Genomic DNA, 19,036 nt, shown 5'->3' with positions numbered 1-19,036 from the left:
ATATATATATATATATATATGGTTAAGAATGTTATAAATGACTGACAGAGGGGAGGGGGCTTGGGGAACTAGGTGAAAAGGCTAAGGGATTAAGAATTAAAATTGGTAGCAACATGCTAACATGCTCTAGATTGTTTGGCTCAGTGGATAGATAGAACATTGGCCTATTGACTGAAGGGTCCTAATTGGATTTCAGTCAAGGGTTGCAGGGTTGGTTCCTAGTAAGGGGCATGTAGGAGGCAGCCAATTGATTACTCTCTCTCTCAGCAGTGATGCTTCTATCTCTCTCTCCCTCTCCCTTTCTCTCCAAAATCAATAAAAATATATTTTTAAAAACTTGGTAGTAATAAAATAGTCACAGAGATATAAATTACAGCATAGAGAATATAGTCAATAATTCTGTATAATAAACCCTTATATGCAAATTGACTAAACAGTGGAATAATGGGTAGAATGACCAGTCCTATGATGTGAACTGACCACCGGGGGCAGACACTCAATGCAGGAGCTGCCCCCAGCCCCCAAGCTCTGATGGCTGTGAAGGTGGCAGGCAGGGCTGGCAAGTAGGCAGTGCCAGGCCAGCCAAGGCAGGTGCAAGCGGGGCGCCAATCACCCCGCTGGTTGTCCTACAGATCAGGCAAGCCTAGAGACCCTACCCATGAAAAATTTTGTGCACTGTGCCTCTAGTGTTGTTATAACTATATAGGGTGCCAGGTGGGTACTGGAAATATTGGGGTGAGGATGCTATAAAGTGTATGATTATCTGACCACTATATTGCACATATAAAATTAATACAGAATACTATGTAAATTGCAAATGCAAAAACTTTATGAGAAGGCAGGGGGAAAAGAGAAATCAAGGATATCACCAAGCCAAGGTTTCTTGGTCTGAACATCTGGCAGAGCCAGCTGCCATTTAAAAAGTTGGGAAAGAATGCTGGGGGAGCAGATGTAGAGAAAGAAAATCAGAAAATTATTTTTGGACTTTTGGAGAGACCAATAGGCAGGCAGGCATGCATATCAATCTCATGTTCAGAAAAGGCACCTTGGCTGGAGAGCTAAGTCAAAAGTCTTTGTCTTGTGACAAAGCTGTAACCCCAATGTCCACTTCTTTTAGATGTGAGGAGAAAAGATAAACAAGAAGGTAGTGGAAGCAGTCAGGTAGGGAGGCATGAACTGGAGAGTGTGTCTTACAAGTCAAGCAGAGGATGTATTTCAAAGAGGAGAAAGTGAGCATCTGCACCAGACACTGCCAAATCAGAAATACTCTCCCAGCGCCACAGGGGCTTGGCAACCAGGGAGATCATTGGTGGCTCTAAGAGGAGTTCTTTAGAAACTATGCATTCAGAACTGATTGTGTAGTGTCTTCTAAATCAGGTCCAGGTTCTGATAATTTTTTAAAAATTAGCATTTGCATATTAGCTTTAGCTATGCAACTGTTATATCAAATGTGGATGTTTAATATGGTGAATATATGAACCAGGCAAAAAAGGGAATCGAAAGAACAGACACTAACCCAGTCACATGAATCAGTGGGATTTCCAGGGAGGCACACCTGGGAAGGAAAGAGGAACTGTTAGCAGCCACGTTGCATGAGGGGCCCCTCTGGAAGTGGGGCCAGGTGTGAGTAAGACGGAGGCGTGACAGAGCCTGGGCGTCCGGGCAGAGAAAGTGTCCTTGTGCTTCCGAACCTCTGTCTTAGCAGAACAACTCTGAGTTTCCTACCTTTTCCCTGCATGATTACTTAACTCATACCTTTTTTAAGAATTTAATTGACCCTTAAATGGACTAACTTATTTTTAACTTTCACTACTCTCTTAGTAACAAGAGATTTGAAATCATGCAGTTGATGGGCTAATTTTTTATATAAACGCATGAAAAATACAAATAGCTTTTTAAGTCACACCAAACATTTTTGTATTTCACACCTTGGAAATCCCTGAGCTCAAACACACAGTATCAGAAAGGACTCATGAAGGAAAATGAGATAATAAATAATAAGTATTTATTTGCTTAAAAAAATAATTGATTTGAGAGGAAGAAAGAGAGGAAGGGAGGGAGGGAGGGAGGGAGGGAGGGAGAGAGAGAGAGAGAGAGAGAGAGAGAGAGAGAGAGAGAGAGAGAGAGAGAGAGAAACATATGCCCTGACCAGGGATCAAACCAGAAACCCAAGCTCTAACCACCGGACTACCCAGCCAGGAGCAACATTTAAATACTGATAAATTATTTAATAAATGATATGCAAGAAGAATAAATAAGAAATTGACTGTGAAATCAGGAAATAAGGGAGGGAAGATGCAGCCAAATCTTGGTACAGACACTATAGTTGAAGACCTCACTCTACCTCACCCAGTTTGCAGGGCAATTATGCTCCTTCTAGTAAAGAGTCAACACATGGCCACGTTACTCTTTCCCCTCAGTGCCTCTGGAACACGCCATGCTAAACAGATGCTCCCAAACCTTTCATTAAGTTGCTAAAGATCTCTCAGACCCTTGCTCCTCCCTCAGCGGGGCCTTTGAGTAAAAGTCTGAAGCCAAGGTGCAAGGTGCTCGCCCGTTTCTTCTGGAAGCTCCGGATGGGGAGGGCTCTGTGGATACTAAGAGGTGAAGCCTTCTCTCTCTGACCAGCTGCAGCCCAATGACTGGGTGCAAAGGGGTGAAGGGCAGGGAAGCTCATAGGGCAGAGCTCCAAGGCCAGGGGTCTCGATGAAGCCTCACTATTCGTCACTTACGTTTGGCCTTTATAAAACGCAGTCTCTGTGGTATGGCTTCGCAATTCCACGGTGGAATAAAGGTTCACAATTCTCATTTGATGGCTGCCTTCCATCATGCCCATCTGCTGCAGGGCTTTCCTGTCAACCCCCACCCTTCGGCCTCTTAGTCCATGCACTGGCCTTGGTCAGCAAAGCAAACCTGTCTCAGGAATGCTGCCCTGATCCAGGGGGAATGAGAAAAGGCCAGCAGGAACAATTCTCACCTTTTCCCTTCCATCAGCACAGATGCCATTGCTGCCATTAAATTTTCATTTAGTGGTGCGGGAGGAAAAAATTGAAAAGAGAGAATAGATGTGGAAATAGCTACTGCTTAAAAAATGCTGCCACAGGGAGTGCTTTCCATGCACTATTAATGTTAATGTAGTAGAATGGCCCCATCCTCTTAATTAGATGCATAATTCTTAACCTTTAGGTAAACTGTGTATTCAAGCATGATGGAGGATGAAATGAAATTACTGCTTCCCTGAGGCAGGAGAGACCACTCGGACAAAGACCCGGGGCACTACGAATAGCTGGAGGAGGCATCATACTTATTTTGACTGAAACGGCACAGAGGGCAAGCACCCTGTTCATGCACATGGACGCACTGGAGCCCAGCACTTTGCATCCACACCCTGAAATGCATAGGATCCCGAGGACACTGAGACAGGAGCTGTCCGACCAAGGACATAGAGCTGTGTGGCACCCAGAGCACAGGTGGTGGGTGAAAGAATTCCCTGAGACAGATGAGGCCTGGGACCTCCAGCCTGCACCTGGAGCTTTCCCTTGTGAGCCCACCAGCATGGTAGTTTTCTTAGCAAACCCCAAGAGACACATTCAGATCACCTGTCAGCACCCGCCTCAGGCCGATCTTCTCTCTCTCTTCCCTTGGTTCATCTCCCCAGCTGCCAGGGAGTTTCAAGTCCTTCATCCTAGCCATGGATTTCTGCCAGTCTCTAACTTCCCAGTCAGTTTTAATAACTGCCCAGTTATTTTAGCGTTTCCAGCATCTTTTTCAGAAAGCACCCCCAGCTGCCATCAACTGTATTGTTTTAATGGTCTGAGCAATAATCTCGCCTTAGGTGCTGTGATTTATACACTGTTACCAGAAGACCTTTGGAAGTCAGAAAGGATGGAAACAACTCTCCCACATGGAAACACGGAGCCTCAGAAGAAGCCACAGTCCTGGAGGGCACACACTGCCGCAGGCCCTTGGAGGTACCTGGGCCTGGCACTGCAGGGCAGGCACCAGCCTCCTGGCCCAGAGCGTCCCCCTCCATCGGCCATGCTGGCTCTCCAGCTCTCAGACCACTGGTGTTGACATTAGCATGGACTAACAGTGAAACTCTAATATTAACTGAAAAGTAAAGCTAAGGTTCATATTAATAAAATATTTGATTTTAGCTAAAACTAAGATTTAGGCTTTAGGTATTTATGCTTTAATGAGGATCATAAGTTAAACATAGTTTGTAGTATTTTTGAGGTCTGATATGGTTTTATTTGGTGAGCTACATAAACGATGCCTTGTACGGTAGATGAGAAGGACAAGCAATGCTGCAAGCAGGCCATCTCATTTCAATTCTTGTTTGGGTGTGATTTTTTCTATGTCCCCCACTGTGTGATGGGCACTGACGTTATGCACAGAGTATGATTTCTTTATCTTCCAGGTATATGAAAGGATGATAATTTCTGGTCCCATAGGTGACAGAAGGGTAGCAGAATATGCCACCGCACATATGCCAATTTCAAAGGATCATTTAGAGCTGAGGGCTATTAAGAAACAAAGTCTTAGAAAGTTCCTTGCTCTTCCGCTATTTTCCTAAAAGCAGGACATGCATTTTCAAAAGCTCCTCCTCCTCTCCAAGGAGAAAATGTAATAACTGGAGACAACTGGAAGACCTATCAGCCTGGAGATGGCATCAGAGGGATCACATAACTAATCTTACCAACTAGCCTTACCAACTAACCTTAGCAACTAACCTTACCTGCTAGCCTTACCAACAAGCATTTTCGTCCAGACTTCCTTCCTTTGTCCTATCATTTCTCCACAAATGTACTGTGTTTCTTGTTGTTGTTGTAGTTATTAAAGATATTTATAAGCTGGAGCCCTAAGACTCCTATTTGAATTATCATAATTGTGGGTCTCTCCCACATGTCCATGAAATATACATGCTGATCCACTTCTGTTCCTTTTACTCTCATTAATCTGTCTTTCATTCCAGGGGTTTCAGCCAAGACCTCAAACGTTTGAGAGAAAGTTTTTCTTTTTTACATGTTTTATTGTGGGCCCTGAGTTGTAAGCAGGTGTGACCTATGTCACTCCTAGACTGCAGAAGGTTGGGTCACCTTTCCTCTTCTAAGGTGACACTTGAGACAAGAGCAGCTCCACCACTCTGGGTCCAGGGGAGGGAGGGGAGAGCCCTTGGACCCCCCAGGATGACTATCTTGCCTACTTGAAAAAATGAACCTTTGTTGTAGTCAAATCCGTTGTTCTTGCTCTTTATGTTGTTGTTGTTGCAGTACCACCTGCTGCGACTGATAAAGGAATACTAATTACTGGTTTTCAAACTGCTTTTTGACCATACCCTCACATGCATTTACATGCCAAGAAGATTATTTGACGACCTACTTTGTACTAGGTGCCAAGCTGGGCTCTGGGTATTCAAGTGAATAGGACTCAGTGGTTATTCTTGAATAATTCTTAGAGTTGGAGAATTCTCATTTGGAAAATAATTTTAATTTAAATGTTATCAGCGAGGAAATACATGTCCTCTGTGCCTTTTAGCTGCCAACAAATTACCATCCCAGGGCTCCTACCCCACCCTATCCACCCTATCCCCTCAGTTAAGAAGCCCCTGTGGGTGGCACTGTTGGAAATGGTCTGCCCATGGTAATGGACTTCGGTTTTCAACACCATCATCACTTGAGGCTCTTGAGAAATCATGTCTCCGTGGTTGAGAATCATTTTTCTTCCATTAATGATACAAATGAGACAATATGCAGGATCCTGATTCAGAGATAATTCCTCAAAAGATTGTTTGCCTTTCCCTCCCTCCTTTCTCTCTTCCTCCCTTCCTCCCTCCTTTTACCCATCTTAATCCTCCCAAGGTGGTTTTAGCAGCTACTCCACTATCTTGACATCTTATCATTTCTAAGCTCAATCAAACTATCCTGCTGAACACATAGATGGATTATTAGTGTCAGCAACTTCATTTCTAATTTTCTCTTTATCTGACTCCTTCTCCCCGTCTGGAAATTTTCCCAGAGAGATTTAGTTTTCTATTCTTGCAGGCATCTTATGAAATGATTAGCCAGATGGATTTTGGACTGAAGTCTGACTGTATCTATATAATGCAGGTTTCCTAGGGAAAATCTAGTCACAGTCTTATTCAGTCCAAGGGAATTTGTATAACTGGCATTAGGGCAGCTAGTGACAGGGCAGACTTAAGAAAACGTTGCTTTTTCTTGTCCATGAAACAGAATTTAATTGTAGTAGCTTTTTTTTTTTTTTTTTCCTAGATGGGTGTGTATTTCTTTAGATATGGCTAGGGTCATGTGGTTCTTATTGTACTTAACCTCTTTCAACCTCAGTTTGTTCATTAGTACTAACCTAAACCTCATGAAATTATATGGATTAAAATGAGGTAGTTTTAGAATTCATCTTTTCTATAAACTGAAAATACTTATTGAAGTATCCTGGCACATTGCAAGTATTAAATCCAAATGCTGGGCTTAATGCTAATATATTTCCTTTTCCTTTTCCCCTACATTAAGTGCCTCCCAGATAGGGATAATTAGTAAACTGAACAGAAAAACAACAATAACAATATATACTAATAAGTACATATATGAGGAGTATACCTGTGAACAGATATGTATAAGTAAGAGTTTGTTATATATATATATATATATATATATATATATATATATATATATATACACACATATGATACTGTAACCAGCTACATGCATCATATATAAATACTAGAAGCCTGGTGCACAAAATTCATGCATGCGGAGGGGGTATGTGTCCCTCAGCACAGCCTTCACCTTCTCCAATCTGGGACATCTCTCTCATAATCCAAGACTGCTGGCTCTCAACCGCTCGCCTGCCTACCTGACTGATTGCCCTTAACCGCTTCTGCCTGACAGCCTGATTAATGACTAACTGCTCCCCTATTGATCTGATCGCCCCTAACTGCCCTCCCCTGCAGTCCTGATTGCCCCCAACTGCTTTCCCCTCCTGGCCTGGTTCCCCACAATTGCCCACCCCTGCAGGTCTGATCTCCCCGCCCCCCAACTGCCTTCCCCTACAGGCCTGGTCCCCCCCAACTGCTCTCCCCTGCCAGCTATCTTGTGGTCACCATCTTGTGTCCTCATGGGGGCAGCCATCTTTGACCATATGTGGGTGGTCATCTTATATATTGGAGTGATGATCAATTTGCATATTAATCTTTTATTAGATAGATTACTCTTGTCAGTGAACATGTATGTCCTCAGTTGGCAGAACCATCACACAGAACAAGTGTGTGAACTCAGGACCTTGATCTACTTTTCCTTCATCATCTTGATCTGTGCTCTCTCTTCTCAGAGCATAGTCTTTAAAGTTAGAGCTGCCTGGGCTCATTCCACTTTGTCTGTATATCGCTATTTCCTCATTTATGAAACTGAAGTAGTAACATCTTATTCACTGGTTAAAGTGATACTATACTTTTTATATATTTATTTTTATCTTTATAACTAGAGGCCCAGTGCACAAAATTCATGCACTGGAGGGGAGGTGTCCTTTTTGTAGTCTGGAAGCCCTCAGGGTATGTCCAACTGCTGAGGGGACCTGACCTAAGCTGGAAGTTGGATATCCTTTGCGCTTCCATGGAGGCAGGAGAGGCTCCTGCCACTTTTGCTACACTTACCAAATGCGAGCCTGGCTTCTGGCTGAGCACACTGACCACCAGGAGGCAGCTCCTGCATTGAGCAGGATAGGGTTGAAATCCTGACATCCCCTGAGAGATCCCAAATTGAGAGAGGGTGCATGCCAAGCCAAGGGACCCCACTGGTGCATAATCAAGGCCAGGGAGGGATGCAGGAGATTGGTCATCCAGGGAGGGACCACGGGAGGGCTCCAGGGCATGTCCAGCTTGCTCAGTCCAAGTCAGCCGGACCCCAGCAGCAAGCTAACTGGTTGGAACATCTGCACCCTGGTGGTCAGTGTATATCATAGCAACTGGCTAACTGGTTGTCTGTCTGCCCCCTAGTGGTCAGTTCACATATAGTGAGCAGTTGAGCAGCCTCAGCATATCATTAGCATATTACACTTTGATTGATTGAACAAATGACCAGACAATTAGCATATTAGGCTTTTATTATATAGGATGTAGCTATCAAAAAATTTTAAAGTTCCCATGTAGATCATATTATATTTCTATTGAATAATGTTGTTTTGTAGGCTACTTTGTTTATCATATCCAATCACTGTTATTTTCTTTCTAGTTCTATGACTCCATGCTTCTTATCTCTTTCCTCTACCACTGACAGAGAAACCTAACTAACTTCTTTTCTGCTATCTCATCTGGACCCAGTCAGTTCTCTCTCTACAGCCAATTGGTCAAGCTTCCTATTATGCCACCCTTCACTCAGTCCCTGTGGGTGAGTTCACCCACAGAAGCCTGCTGCCCAGCACCTGAGTCAGAGTGGCCCGCCCCACCCCTGTCCTGCCCTCCTTTCTTCCCACTTTCTCAGCCTCCTCCTCTGCAAGAAGCAGCAACTTAAGCTGTTTAGTTCCCAAATCCATCTTCTCCCCACCCTCCGAAGGTGAATCACACTGGTCTGCTCCATGCTTTTCCCATCACAATGGCTTTTCTCTCTCCACCAGTGCCTTAAGGAAGTGATACCTTTTCTAGCCTATCCATGGGATTTATCCAAGCAAAGGTACCTCCTTTTCCAAGCATTGTGCACCTCACTAACATGTAGGCGCCGTCTCTAATTCTGCTGAGAGTGACACAGGCTCCTTCAATACAGTAGCCACTGTGGTCAGCTCCATTTGCTCATGCATCTTACTCCCTGGAAAAGCCTGCAAGGTTGGTGAAAATTTTGCAGATGAGAAAACATGACTCACAAATTCAAGTTTTGACCTAACAATGGCTACTCTGCAAGTAAATGGCAGAGCAGGGAATTCAGGTAATTTTGTCTTCAGACCTGAAAACATTTCTACTGAGTCACACTAAGGTTATGGTTTAACAATCTCTACATACACAAAAGCGCGGGTACACACATGAACGCACACACAAACACAAACACATACATGCACTTACACATGTGTGGAGAAAGGCACACAGGAATAAAAACACTATAATTCATCCATTCTGCCTTTTGGCAAAAAGGAGAGGATGGTGAACATTGTTTACAAAATCACCTCTGACATTTCAAAAAAACGTAGCTAAACTGAGAAGTTAAACTTTAAAGTGTGAAAGTTTCCAAGCATTTTTGTTCTATGGATACCATTATGTTATTTTTGTCCTGTTCATTCTTAGAGATGGGGAAACTGAGGCCTAGAGATTCTGTGTGCCTTATCTAAAATCATGTCGCTGGTTCCTAGACCATGGCACCGCAGGTCTGGCTGCTCTCCCTTCGGCCTGGGTGCCTGAGGGCTCAGGCAGAAGGAAGTCCGGCTGGGGTGCTGGCTCAGCCTGCAGCCTTTGCAGACTGCTGGGCTCACCTGTAGCTGCATTCCATGTCTGACTGAACGCATTTGTAAAGCAAATACTGTAACAACGTAATAACTGCTGTCAGGTAAGAATATTTTATTCTCATGATTCTTGGCTTGTTATGGCCTTGGGAAAGCTTCATACCTTCTCTGCACAATCAGGTTTCCATAAGAAAGTATATTCTGAGACGACCAGGTACATGAAGGTGTCAAAAACCATCACCTACTATATAAATAAATTATCATATTTCACAGCCTTACAAGTCTCAAAAAGTCTCTTTTCAAACCAAGCCCTCTAGTTCTTTCCTGTGACAGGACAGTAAAACCTGAGCACACATTTTACCTCACTCTGCGCACATTAGTACAGAGGCTCAGAATGTCTGGGAACAAAGGACATTGGAGATCAGCAACTGTATTCAACCTACTAAGATTAAAGCTGCAAGCTGAGAAAAGGGAGGCCATAAAATGTACCTTTCTCGGGGTCACAGGAGCCGATGATAGCTGATACAAGAGCAGTGGGCAGTCTGACTTCCTGCTTAGGCTCCCCATGGGGAGTGGACTAAGCCATCAGTTGGACATTCTCTGAGGGTTCCTGGACTGTGAGAGGGCGCAGGCCAGGCTGAGGGACCCTGCCCCCACAAGTGCACGAATCTCATGTACTGGGCCTCTAGTTATGGGATAAAATGCTGAGCAAGACAAAGAAAGTTCCCTTTTCACGGAGCTCACTTTCTGATGGAGGTAGACAGTAAAAAATAAATAAATAAATAAATAAATAAATAAATAAATAAATAAATAAATAAAATAAAACACACAAACAAAGAAAGAAAATTGGAAGAAAACAACAGGTAGTAACAACCTTTATGCAGAATATTAAAATGGGATGAGGTGGCCAAGCAGGCTGGACTCGTATAATAGCTTCAGTTGTAGTAAATGAAAGTTGAGAGATAAGCATGAGCAGAGGAATGCAGCCTCTGAGCAGAGAGATCGCGGGTGCACACCAGGCGGGAGGACCCTGGTGAGGAGCAGGATCCGGGGAGGCCCTTTGGCGGGAGCGGGAGCTCAGAGCCCTCAGAGCTCCCTGCAGCACAGGAGGGGCTCTGGGTTCCACTTCACAGGGAGGGGACGCCTTGAAGCTGGGCCTAGCATCTCACTTAGAAAGATGGTCACTCTGGCTGAGTGAGATGCACGCTGTGGGGGTGGGTCAGGGCTGAAGGGAGAAGGAGCAGGACCAGATGCTTCCTCTAATGCGGAGGCCAGGAGCTGTGAGTGACGTGGAAGCGGTGAAATGGGGCAGAAGAGGCTGGAGCCACAGTCCCTCCGGGTACAGGTTTGGCATTTGTTTGTGTGCTGCCTGGGACTGAGATGGGAAGAGGAAATGAGTCCTGCGCTTTCACCCTCAAAAACCAGGTAGATATGACGCTAGCCATTGCGATGAAACACCGGTTAGTGGATGAGGCTGGGTGGAGACCTGGGCTAGCTCTTCACAGCTCTGAGGGATGGGACCGCCGTGTGGAAGGTAAGTAAGCCAACAGACCAACAAGAGGCAAGTCCCCAGATGAACTCTTTCACCCCCTCACATGACGGGTAAAATAGCAGGTGCACCCTGAATGTCTACTGCATGCAGCACCCAGCAGGCATCTGTCATAGATGCTTCACATCAGGAAACTAAGGCTCAGAAAGGCTATGCCACTTATTCTGTATTTCACAGCTAATCAGTACAGTTTCACATCAGGCTGGTGATTCCACAATCTGTGTTTTCCATGTTGTTTCCACTGCACTACAGGCTAGAACTGGGAAACAGGCCTCTCCTCCCCACAGGCACCTTGAGATAAATAAGTGAGCATGGTTCATGCAGGGGTGAGAAAACTTAAAACATCTTACCCAGGATCTGAATGAGGACCTGGGGCAATCCACAGAGGTTATTTAAATATCTAATGGTCTGAGCAGCCATTGGTTTGCAGCCAGACACCTACTCTGTCACACACTTTGTGGACAGTTTTATTTTCCTCAATCTACACCCAGTTCCTCAGCTCCGGGGAGGCACAAGTCTTCTCTATAAAGCCCGCCTCTGGTTCTGACTCAGAGAGCTGTGGGGACACTAGTAGGGAAGGTGGCTCTCATGTGCAGTGATGTCACGTGATGGTCTCTGGTTTAAGTCCTTCGGTAAGCTCCTATAACCACATTTTAGCAGGTTACTTTGAGGGCGACAACAGAAGTCTCTGGAGGGTGAAATGGAGAGTCAGACATGAATTAGCTCTGACTTGGGTTTGACTCCCAACACTGCCCTCTTCTGCTGTATTTTCTTTGCCTGGTTGGTTATTCTTTAATGGTTTTGAAAACAAGGTAGTTTTAAAACATGTCTGCACATGTCACTGCAACATGGACTCACATCCTCCTCACTTTGGATGTGACAGCTGGGCTCAGCCTGTCCTGTGCTGCCTGTTCTAAGCCAGGGAGTTTCCAGGGTTTGACGCATAGGAGCTGATGGACAGACAAAGGTGCACTTTTTCTTGGATACCTACATCCTTCTTGCATTGTTCCCTTTTCTCCCTCTGGGAGACCTTCCATCTTTCTCTGCACGTTATTTAGGAATGAGATGAAGGTTAAAGCCAGAGACATTCCTTTGAAACTGGTCTCTGGCACTTAGCAGCTAAGACCTTGGGGAAACACCTAATTTCTTAGCACCACCCCTCCCATCAGTAAGCAGAAAGTGATAATACAAATGCATTAAGATCACTGAGAGGATTACATAAAATACCGTTTGAATCACCTGCAGAGAAAAAGTGCTCAGAAGCTGAGAGCCAATGGCATTGGTAGCATTGTCGTAAAAAAGGCACATCTTGGACCCACGAGTGTCTTGATGGAGTTTAAAGTGCATAGAATGGAAAAACCTTTAGATAATAAAGGTTTGTCATGTACGGCCCCGCATTTGTTGTGCAGATGCCATGGCATACGTTTGAGCTTCTGATTACGCTGCTGCCATGACCAAATGGCTTTCAGTAAGTAGCATGGTGGCAGGCTGTGTGCTGAATGAAGCATGGGCTTTGGGTCAGTTCCACCCGCATGCTCTGTGTGTGTGTGTGTGTATGTGGAAGGATGGAAAGAGAGCAGTTAGAAAGCAATGAGGGAGGGAGGGAGGAAGGAGAGGGGGTGGGGAAGAAGAGGAGAGGGATGGAGGAGGAAGGGGGGGGAGAAAGACAGGATGGATGGGGCAGTGGGGGGAGAATACTTATAGATGTTTGAGAGGAGAGTAAGGGAGAAGGCGTCTAGCTCTCTGCGAACCTCTCAGAGTGTGGGTGGGGGAGGAAGAAGGGGCTGCAATAGCAACATGGGGGGTGGTGTTGTCAAAGGGCCTCATTTGGTTCCAGCTGGGCAGCTAGCACAGAAACAAAGCCATGCATCAGAGGCAATGCCAGGCAGGCTCTCAGGATCAGTGGCTGAGCTGCACTCTGGGGACCAGATGTAACTTCTGCTCTTAGGGGCTATCAGCTGCTCCCAGTTCACCAGGGACAGGCAGTAACCAGACATACCTCAGTGCTTAGCACAGTGTCAGTACCTGGTTTAGCCTGACATAAACAGACATTAGCTCTGGGCTTTGAAACAGAAGAGAAAGAGAAATCCTGTCCCAGTAACTTCCTTGCACACTTACAGTAAAATCCAATCTTTAGCCTCACATGGCCTGGTCTCTGGGCACCCACCTCCTTTTCCTGTCACCCTTGCTCCATGTTCCCTCTCCCGAGCTGCCCTGGTCTGGTGCCGATGATGCTCAGCCTGCAGTGCAGACCTCCCTCCAGGATCCCACAGGCCCCACTCTCCCTGAACCAGGACTCTGGCAGCAGTGGCAGGACCCCTCATGGCCAAGAGAGCCTTTCCCACCTGCCTGTCTGCAGGAGAGCTCCCAGCCTGGTCACTCTCAGGCCCCTGATGCGACTTCATTTTGTCTCACATTGTCCATGAACTGATGATGTGTGTATGAGCACATGCATGTATTACATGTATATAATATGCATGTGTGTTTGTGTGTGTATGTTTATGTGCAAGCGTGTATACCTGTGTGTGAGAATAGGTATATGTGCATGCTTCTGTGTGTTTGGTTTGTTTCTATCATCCCTGCTACAAGCATGTGGACAGGAATTGCTTTTATTTTTCAGTGTCTCATTTCACCTCACCAGGAAAGTGTGTGGCACAGAATAAAGAATCAATAAATACTTGTTGTATAAAAGGAAATGCAATCATCTGTTAATGGACCAAGTATTGAGGACAAAGTGTTTTACGTTTAATGATCCCCAGAGAACCTTGAAGCACTCCTTCTTTATCAGCAATGTGACTGTGCTGCATCATAATTTCTCACTGAGATTTCTCAAAGTAATGATTAGCTATGTGCACATGGAACCTGAGGATCTATTTACATGAGTGCATTCATATATCTATTTGGGAACACAAAGAGTATATGATGAGTATGTGTGCTGATACACAATGTATAGTATGTAAACATGGTGTTTGTATATTCAGACATACTATAGCATATATTCATTTAGAGCAGTGGTTTCCAACCAATTTTTGGCCATGCCCCACCTAAGCATCTCAAAATCCTGAAGCCCACCCCCCTATAACATAATTCTTATTCAAAAAGTGAACTCCTATCAGCCTAAAAGGTTATTAATTTGGTCTAAACAAACTTTGAAGGAACATGGCATCCATAAAAGGGAAAGTAAAAGAATGCAAGGACAGTTAAGTACCAAGGAAAAATTATTAAGAAATTGTTAAAAATAATAATAATATGAAGTGATATAAAAAATAGCAAATAAAGTTTCAAGACATAATAGAGAACTGAAATGCATAAATATATATATATATATATATATATATATATATATATATATGTATATGAGGCCCCTAGAACCATAAGAAATGCAAAAAATTAACTCATTCTTAATTGCCCCCCTTTAAAAGTCAAATTTCCCCCCTGTGGGGTATGGGCCCCACAATGGGAACCACTATTTTAGAGTCTAAGTTATACTCCACAAATTAATATATGTAGCCAATAGCCAATTAGATATATGCTCACTAAACTATCATCAGTTAAGGTTAAAGAGGAAGTTGATAACTGTGGAGTACTTTAAAAGAAACAGGATTTTCCTTCTTCAGCATAAAAAAAGGAAGCAGTTGCCCCCAGGTGGAACCATTCACGTGCTGCCTGGGGACATGAGTAGGGTGACTGTGTGGCCAAGAGGCAGGGAAACAGGCTAGAAGGGCACTGATCCTTAATCCTATGGATAAACTTGAACAGAAACTCCTTTGAAAGACTGACCCGAAATAAACTCTGGCCAGCCTGTCTAGCAGCTATGTGTTTCAAGATTAGGGTGTCTACTTGCATCAGCATTGACTTCTTACCTGTGATCTGGGCTCAGAGCTGGATAGGGGAAGGGATCCCAAACCGCCTCTTGGTACCCAGTGCGGTGAGTGTAAAAGATGCATCCACCCAACACTCACACCAGAAAGTAACTCACCAGGGGATGCCCAGAGTCAAGAAGATGCTCCATTGTGCTACATCCACATAATGGAAGACAGTTGTTAATGAACATCTGGCATAAAGTCATACATATTGACTTTTGTACAGTGAATGATGTTTGTACAGTGTGTGTGTGTGTGTGTGTGTGTGTGTGTGTGTGTGAGTGTGAAATTCAGAGGGTAAAACAACATAACAGAGGCCCCACTTGGGCAGATAAGGAAATGCTTGCTCAGCTCTTCCAGACTGAGGGCCAGGTAAGGTGAAGTGGGTCTCCACCATCTCCCCTCTGCTCCCTGGCCTTCCGGGGGTAAGCGTTTGGCTGAAATTAGGGGATTAGTACACTAACTGCATGTATGTGCCTGTTATGAACTGATTGTTTGTGTCCCTCCCAAATCCATTCACAGGGTGGGAACCCTACCCCTCAGTGTGAGGGTCTTAGGAGGGGGTGCTGGGGAGAGTCCTAGGAATGGGACTGGTGCAGCTCTCTCCCCTTCGCCCTGCCATGAGAGTATATGAAGAGAAGTAGCTGTGTGACCAGGAGAGGCGCCTGACCAGAGCCCTGCCTTTGGGGTAGCCAGCCTGAGGATTGGTGATAGGAGCCCTGCGGTCAGTGCCCTGGGCCCTGGCTCCGGGATTCCTGTGCACATTACTGGCTGCCTCCTGCCCATGAGGAGAGCACACCCCAGCTGGCAGGGTGAGGAGTGAGGGGTGAGGGGTGGGGCCACATCTCCAGGAGGCACTCTATCCACAGCTCCCCCTCCCCCAGTGCCACAGGCACTGCAGCTGGAGGCCCAGGGCCCCTTAGGCTGTGGCCCATCCTAAGCTTTTCAAGCCAACTCTCCAGGAGAAAGAGACACTGTTTGAGCATGCCCACTGTCCTCCTTCCTCTCCCTCCTTTGTCTCAGACCCATGGGAGAAGCAAGGGTGAATGAACACTTCAAACCTCAACACACACACAGTGCGTTCCAGCTGTGCTTGGTGCATCTCCATGTGGCCAAGCATCCGGAAGGATGATACAACGCCCCTCTGCGCTGGGGGGTGAGAGTGTTTTCTTGCCTGAGTTGTGATCATTATAATCATCCTATTTTCACATTCAAAACAAGGAGGACATTCCCCTGAGCTTGTTCCCCACCCCAGCACAAGTTCGGGGCCTTCCTTCTGGGCTGAAGGCTGCGCACAAGGACAACAATAGTGCTGCGGAGTATGCTGGTCATGCACCGCGGTGAGAGCACAGGCTCCACTTCGGCCCTCTTCCCGTGGCCTCTGCTGCTCAGGGTTCTGAGCAAACGGTGAGGAGGTGAAAAGGAAATGCAGTTATTTGCACAAAGTCACATAACCAGAGAGAGGAGCCAAGCCCTCACTCCCACCATGGCCTGCTCTCAAATCCACGCCTCCTGCTCAAACATCCACATAAAGTAAAGGCAGTGGGGGCAGAAAAATAAAACATGTGCGACGTCCATGGGGTGGCCACGCGGACGGCACAGAACGCAGATGTTGCAGGGGGTCCCAGAGTCACAGCAACATGCTCACCTCCTCCCTATACCCCCAAACCCAACCTGGGAGACAAGGAAGCTGCACCCTAAAAAGAGGGTGCACTGGGTTTGAGACAGGGGCTTTTGCATCTAGTGCTGAGCCTGACCTGTGCTGACGTGAGGGCCGGAGGGAGGGAAACAGGGACAAGACACACTGACTCTCCAGGCAGCCCTGAGGCAGGGGAGGCCTGTCCCCGCGCTGGGGTCTCAGCCTGAGCACTCGGTGCACCCAGCCCGCGCAGTAACGGATTCTCCCAGTGATAATACTGAGTCATCAGGAAAAGGTTACATTTTATATTCGGAATTATCTGCTTAAGAAGGCAAGGAAGCGTGTAATCTATTTGAGAAAGATTTTCATTTCAAATAGTAGAAACTCTTAAAAGATTTCTGGTGCTTAACGGAATAAGTGGCAGTTATCTGGGAAATTCACTCGTGTGGCACAAGGTCTTCCCTAAGGATCCTAGACCAGGCCGCTGTGGGTTACATTAGGGAGGCACACAGGCCTGCTCCTTCTGGACGGCTCATGGTCTGGTTCTCCAGGCCTTTCACAACCCCTCACTCCAGTGCTGGGCTCTAAATCACATGACCCTAAAGATTCCTCACACTTTTTTGGCCAGCCCACACCCCATGGAGGGTAGCTTCCCATCCCCACCCACACCCCTGCCAGGAAACAGATGGTGAGCTGTGTTTACAATGCCCACTGATGCCCAGGGTGGGCACAATTATTGCCAAGCCCACCTGACATCATGTGGAATCCCTGGGTGTTTTATTAAGCAGTTCTAGGAAATTTCTGTTTGTTTTTGTTCTAGTTCTTGCAAGCATGTTAATATGAAATAAACTATTCACTGTAAAAATAACCATCAGAAAATATTAAAAAATAGGTCTATCTAATTTTCTAAAAGCAAGTTCTAGTTTCATAAAATGCATCTGCATGGAGGCCTCCGCATTTCGGGGAGCACACAGGACCTGTTACCAGCGGCCTCATTGCCTCACACTGCGCCCCCAGTTTCCCCCAGACAGAAAGCCTGGCTTTGGGTGAACGTGCAGAGAGCCTGTGGCCTTCCCCTATGCACGTCTCTATGTGCAGTTCCAGGGCTCGCTTCAAAGTGCCACTGCTCTCAAGGCACTTTTCATGGTCACTGCTGGGCAGGGTGGGTGAGGCCATCCCTCCCTTTGGAAGATGAGGAGGGACCTCAAGAGGCAATGGAACTTCCTCTTGGTCCACCCTGGGCATCAGTAGACTGGTCCATCACCGTGCTCTCCTGGCAGCCTTTCCCTCCGGGCTCAGTGCAGCCCCCTGTCGGCAAACACCCATCTTTGTGACAGTCCGGATTATGGAGCCCTTCTGCCCACTGTGGCCACCCGGCGTGATCAATCAGAGCAGCAGGGCCTGTGAGCCTACCTGGTGTGTTGAGCAGGCGGGACCTCCTGCAGTAGTAGGCCACCTCCTGCTCACAGTGCTCAGCGCTGTCAATCACAGCCTCCAGCTGCCCCAGGCTGCCCCCGTAGTCCAAGACCATGGAGTAGGGCTTCTCCCGGCTGGCGCCCTGCACACGGGTCAGCTCTGTGTTGTTGTGTTGCACCGAGGTCCAAATCTTGTCCTCTGCCCAGAAAACACAGCCAGAGGAAGGGGTGGTTAGAAGAAAGTTCAGAAAAGGATTGCGCTGGCAAACAGGCTCTTGTGGACAATGTGGTGGTGGCTCCCAGGGGAGCCGCTGCTCTGCTCATGCACAGGATTTGACCAGAGAGTTTTTGCTCCTCACAGAGCTCCACTGGGGAGAAAGGAAATCAGTAATCTTAGGAGCTGATGCTTTGGAGCCCTGATTCCACAGGCTGCAAGCTCGGCATCTAATCCCATTATTTCATGTTACCAAGAAGCCCACGTGCCCAGGTCAGAGGTGGGGGAATGCAAGAGTCAGGAGGCTGCTCAGGATTGCAGTTAGTGACTCAGCAGGAATGGAACTCCATGTATCAGTCCTCCAAAGCCCTCCATCTACTGACCACCCCTCATCCCCCACAAGAGGAACACCACCAGCCATGGGTATCACAGAAAGCCACACCTTCCAGGGCGAAAATAAGACCCATACACAGAGTTTCTGTAAAACATACAGGTAACAAGGGTAGACTTTGGCCATCTCCACTGAACTCCGAAGCACTTAGCTGCAGTTTATTATGCATCCTCTGTTTGCCAAAAGTATTTGTGGAGGCTTACAAGAAAAGAACATGCAGAGGCGAAGACCTTTAAATCAGGGACCTTTAAACATGCTTTGCCCAGAACAGGGAAAACGAAAGGCCAGGAGAGAGGAGAGGAATGTGAGTTCTAGAAACTGGGAGATCTGTTATGAAACCTCTTTCTGCTGAGAACAAGCTTAGACAAGTCACCTCGCTATCTGAGGGCTCAGTGTTATCATCAGTAAAATAAATAAATAAATAAATAAATAAATAAATAAATAAATAAATAAATAAATAAATTCAAGAACAGCAAAACCACCTATCTTGTGGCAGGGCTATTACTATGGAATAACAACCAAAAAAT

General features: G+C 46.1%; 1 protein-coding gene across 1 annotated transcript in view; it reads right to left on the bottom strand.

The window, feature by feature from the left end:
• CNTNAP5 (contactin associated protein family member 5) overlaps positions 1–19,036 on the bottom strand; it is a 777,193-nt gene that overhangs the window by 219,738 nt on the left and 538,419 nt on the right. Inside the window, exon 13 of the mRNA XM_084892213.1 lies at positions 17,903–18,103. Coding sequence (XP_084748339.1) covers positions 17,903–18,103 — 201 coding nt within the window. The remainder of the gene's footprint in view (positions 1–17,902; positions 18,104–19,036) is intronic.

Source organism: Pipistrellus hanaki (assembly GCF_964339955.1).
Source record: "Pipistrellus hanaki genome assembly, chromosome: 8".
Lineage (NCBI taxonomy): Eukaryota > Metazoa > Chordata > Mammalia > Chiroptera > Vespertilionidae > Pipistrellus > Pipistrellus hanaki.
The sequence above is the reverse complement of the archived record's forward strand: the minus strand, read 5'-3'. Positions and strand labels throughout refer to the sequence as shown.